The sequence below is a fragment of the Octopus sinensis genome, linkage group LG11 (assembly GCF_006345805.1).
Source record: "Octopus sinensis linkage group LG11, ASM634580v1, whole genome shotgun sequence".
In the NCBI taxonomy this organism is placed as follows: domain Eukaryota; kingdom Metazoa; phylum Mollusca; class Cephalopoda; order Octopoda; family Octopodidae; genus Octopus; species Octopus sinensis.
Window position 1 is genome coordinate 57,148,360 of NC_043007.1, and position 5,000 is coordinate 57,153,359.

At 41.6% G+C, this 5,000-nt stretch overlaps 1 protein-coding gene and 1 long non-coding RNA gene across 2 annotated transcripts in view; both read left to right on the forward strand.

The window, feature by feature from the left end:
- The first annotated feature begins 1,044 nt into the window (after positions 1-1,044).
- LOC115217657 (craniofacial development protein 2-like) lies at positions 1,045-1,365 on the forward strand. The gene has a single exon (XM_029787407.1). The coding sequence runs from the start codon at positions 1,045-1,047 to the stop codon at positions 1,363-1,365; it is 321 nt and encodes a 106-aa protein (XP_029643267.1).
- Positions 1,366-3,776: 2,411 nt separating this feature from the next.
- LOC118765281 overlaps positions 3,777-5,000 on the forward strand; it is a 17,421-nt gene continuing 16,197 nt past the window's right edge. The window contains exons 1-2 of the long non-coding RNA XR_005001120.1: positions 3,777-3,796; positions 4,995-5,000. The exon at positions 4,995-5,000 is cut by the window's right edge and continues 40 nt beyond it. This is a non-coding gene — a long non-coding RNA (uncharacterized LOC118765281). The remainder of the gene's footprint in view (positions 3,797-4,994) is intronic.

The following is a 5,000-nucleotide window of genomic DNA, read 5'->3' on the forward strand; positions in this document are numbered from 1 at the left end:
AGTAACGACAATTTTAGAAAATGATAAATAAGTAAATGAGTGGAAATCTAACCGGTGAGTGTGCTAATTAATAAGGTATTAAAACAGAATGACTCTCACCAGACACAATAATATAAATATATATACTGATATGTGTGTGTGTGTGTGTATTATGTATGTATGTATGTTTGTGTGTGCTTTTGTGTTCATGTTTGTCCCCCACCACCGCCTGACAGCCGGTCTTGGTTTCTGTCCTCGTAATAGACCGATAGAATAAGCACCCAACTTTTAAAAGATAAGCACTGGAATTGATTCTTTTAGCTAAAACACCTCAAGGCGGTACCCCAGCATATTCGCAGTCAAATGACTGATGCAGTTAAACGATAAATGATTGAGATATATATTATATACCATTCATATGGGTGTATGTATGTGTGTGTATGTGTATGTATCTATGTATGTGTGATAAGGTCCAGATACTAAAGTGTAGTCAATATTATACCGATAAGGCGGCAAGCTGACAGAATCGTTAGCACGCTGGACAAAATGCTCAGCGGCATTCCGTCTGCCTCTACGTTCTGAATTCAAATTCCACCGAGGTTGACTTTGCCTTTCATTCTTTCGGGGTCGATAAGATGAATAGCAGCAGGGCACTGAGGTCGATGTAATCGACTTAACCAACTCCCCAAATTGTTGATATTGTGCCAAAATTAGAAATCAATATTGTATCGAGTCCATTTGAGTTTTAACCTTGGAGATCGTTTCATATTTTTGTATATTATGCAATAATATTGCAGAAATTAAAATGTCGATTAAACAATTTCAGAATCATGCAATAAAACGAAATGCTCAGCTCACGCATTGTTGATGTCTATTATATTATGCGCTGGACGTTTATATGTATGTATATAATATGTATGTATTTGTGGGCATGTCTGTGTATATATATATATATTTATTTATTTATATATATATATATATATATATATATGGCATTTATATATATATATATATTTGGCATTTGGCATGGGAGAGAGAAACGAGAGAGGAGAACGTTTGGCTACCATGGCAGAGGCGAGGCAGCTCTACATCGGAAACAGCCTATTCAGGAAGAGGGAGAGGAAGAGATGGACTTGGATATCGCCGAACTCTAAGCACCGAAGCGAGACTGACTACATCCTGGTTGATAAGCGACGCATATTGCATGATGTCTCCGTCGTGACGCCATTCAACACCGGCAGCGATCATCGTCTGGTAAGGGCGAGGGTCGTCATCGACGAGAAGAGGGAGAAGATGGCGTTATATTTGGCGTCGAAGGGAAAACGTGTCCGAGTCTACAACGAGGCAAAGCTGCAGGAAGCCATCATGCAGGAAGACTGGTGCTAAGGAGGCGATATAGACGATGACTACAACTCACTGATAGGGAAACTGAAGGAGTGTTTAAGGAAGGCTAAGGGTGTATGCCCAAGAGAAAAGAAGGGAAGAATCTCGGAAGAAACTACGAAGTTACTCGAGAAGAGGAAAAATATGAAGAGGACTATTGAAGATCACCTTGAATATTCCATTCTCAGCAGAGTGATTCGTCAGCAACTAAAGAAAGACTTTGAGGCATACTGGATAGAGAAGCTCTTGAAGGCCGCAGAGGAAAAGAAAAGCCTCAAGAAATGCAAGAGGGACATGGTACTATATAGATCGGAGGTGACGGCCCTGAAAAATACAGATGGAATACCGGTCAACGAGAAGAGCGAGATGGAAAAAGTTTGTGAAGACTTCTACACCAAGCTCTCTAAGTCTACCAGAAATGTCCAGCCGTTACCACTACTCCAACAGGAAGAAAACGTGCCACCTATCCTTGTCAGTGAGGTTGAAAGAGCCATCGGCTCGATGAAAAACGGAAAGGCTCCAGGGAAAGACGGTATAACATCGGAGGTGCTAAAGTCAGGCAGAGAGCAGCTCTGGAAAATCCTCGCTGAGCGATTTACGCACTATCTAGACGAGGGAAGAATTCCCTCGCAGTGGAAAGAGTCAAATACCATCCTGCTGTATAAGAAGGGCGACAGAGAAGATCTAAAGAACTACCGACCCATATGCCTGCTGTCTCACGTGTACAAGCTGTTCACGAAGATAATTCTGAACAGGTTGTCACGTCGTCTCGACGAACAACAACCGAGGGAGCAGGCAGGCTTCCGGAAGAACTACAGCACAATGGACCATATATTTGCTCTAACGCGACTGCTTGAGCGAGCAAATGAGTACAAGCTGCCTCTTTGCATTGCGTTTATAGATTATGAGAAGGCCTTCGATAGCATCGAAACCAACGCAGTGCTGAACTCACTGCAGAGGCAAGGAATCGAAGCGCAATATGTGCAACAGCTCAGAGAGGCAAATTCCGGATGCACCACCGACATGGCTCTACTGTCATCACCCATACGAGTGCCGGTCGAGAAGGGAGTGAAGCAAGGAGATACAATCTCCCCAAAACTTTTCACTGCATGTCTCGAACAGATCATCAGAGGCATCGAATGGCAAGGTGGTGTCAACATCAATGGCGAGCTCCTCACTCACCTCAGTTTCGCTGACGACATCGTACTCATCGCTGAAAACATGGATCAGCTTCAGACCATGCTGACGAAGCTCGACATCAAAAGTTTTGCAGTAGGTCTCAAGATGAACCGCATGAAAATAAAGTTCATGCGGTCAGACAACGTACCAATAGGTCGAATGGTGATCGGCAGTGATGAAATAGAGGAGGTGAGAGAATATGTCTACCTGGGACAGGAAGTAAATATGTGCCGGGATATCAAAAAGGAGATCTCATGGAAAGTAAGGGCCGGATGGAAGGCGTTCAATGGCATAAGGGATGTGCTCAAGGGAAGGTTGGACAGGACCACCCGCGCCAACCTCATTAACAGTGCTGTTCTGCCTGCAATATTATATGGTAGTGAAATATGGGCTACCACAAAGAGAGAAGAGCAAAGACTGGTAACGGCTCAAAGAGCCATGGAAAGGTCAATGCTTGGTATCTCGTTGAGAGAGCACATAAATAACAAGATCATCAGAAAGAAGTCCGGCGTGAGAGATGTCATCGCAGAGTATACTCGCAGCAAGTATAGATGGGCTGGACACGTCACCCGGCTCACCGATAATCGGTGGACGCACGCAGTTGTCGAGTGGAACCCGCGTGAGCGGAAAAGACCACCCGGAAGACCTCCACGACGGTGGAGTGACGATTTCAAGAGGACGATTGGGATCACGTGGATGAGAAAGGCGCGATCCAGAGAGGAGTGGACAGCGTGCTGTGACCAGCGGTGTCAAATGGACGCCTGGCGGACTGGTCGGTCAAGGTGATCAAAGTGATATATATATATATAAATCGTCAGTTGTTAACTCGGATTCAAATGTTTTGCTTTCTATAATAGACTTTATAAGTTAGCGCTAAGATATAAATCACATGAAGAGTTTAATAAGTTTTATATTCCCGAGCACAATTTAAAAAATAAATAAATTGATAAATACACACACACATAGATAGATAGATAGATAGATAGATAGATAGATAGATATAGATAGATAGATAGATAGATAGATAGATAGATAGATAGATAGATAGATAGATAGATAGATAGATAGATAGATAGATATAGGATATTAAACCAGTGCAACTGAGATGATTACATATCCTCGTAGTTTTTATAACGTTATCTTTACTCTCTTAGCTGATCGAGTGCTGTTCTACTTGTTGGAGCCTTACCACATAATACATCAGATCAACCCATAAGTAACGTCGTTTTGTTTTTTTTGTGTGTGTGTGTGTGTGGTAAGCTTGGAAGAAATAAAAAAGCAAGTAAGGTACCAATTTAATCAACTATATATTCCCCACCTGAATCAATAAAATTCTTCCAGCGCTGTAAAAGGTTTTTCATACCAATCCTATGGAAGCCAGCTTGCTTGGAAGAGAAAAACTCTTGAAGGCTTGTTTCAAGTGCCTCTAAGGAAATATATTCTTTTCTATCGATAAATTTTTGCAAGCTTCTGAATAAATGATAATCCAAAGGAGCAAGGTCAGGAGAATACAGAGGATGTGGAAGTCTTTCCCATCCTAGCTCCTCAATCTTAGACATGTGATTCTTGTACTATGAGGTTTGGCATTGTCATGATGGAAAATGAAACCCTTTCGATTGACTAGAGAGCACCTTTGTTCTGTATGTTTTTCATTCAATCTATCAATTTGTTCACAGTACACTTGAGCTGTAATTGTCTAGTTTTGTGGCAAGGTTTTAAAGTGAATTACACCAAACATGTCCCACCAAATGCTTAACAAAACTTTCCCAAAGATGATCTTGTTTTGGATGGAGTCTTGTTTGTTGTCCTGGTTGAACTCATTAACATTGGCACTTAGCATTCTTATAGAGTACCTAATTTTCATCACTAGTCACTAAGCGGTTAAAAAATTGGAGATTTTTTCTCTCTTGAATAAAGAGCAGTGCAGATATTGACACAGTCTCTTCGATTGTTTTCACTCAGTTCATGTGGAACCCACTTGCCAAGCTTCGATACGATTCCAACTTCTTGCAAATGGTAATGGACAATTGATGATGATGAAATAACCTCTTCTGCTAACTCTTCAACAGTTGCATACGTATTTCTCCCAGTAGCGGCTTTCAACATCTCATTAGCAAAAGAGAAAGGGCACCCAGAGCTGTGGACATCATCCATGCTAAAGTCCCCTTGCCAAAATTTATGGAACCGTCGCTAACACTTGTGTGTATTCAAAACAATTTCCCCATACACTTCTTGCACATTTTTTTCAGCATTTGTTGCATTGTTGCTTTTTTTATTGTGTCTGCAAGCCTGCAAAGCTAGAATCTATTTAACTGAAGCTTTCCTTTTGATAGATAGATAGATAGGTAGGTAGACAGATACACAGATAGATAGATAGATAGATAGATAGACAGACAGACAGGCAGACAGACAGACAGACAGACAGGCAGGAAGACAGACAGACAGACAGACAGTCTGTG

Bases quoted from the DNA above. Each gene is read 5' to 3' on its own strand.
- LOC115217657 (XM_029787407.1), top strand. From the start codon at position 1,045: ATGGCAGAGGCGAGGCAGCTCTACATCGGAAACAGCCTATTCAGGAAG.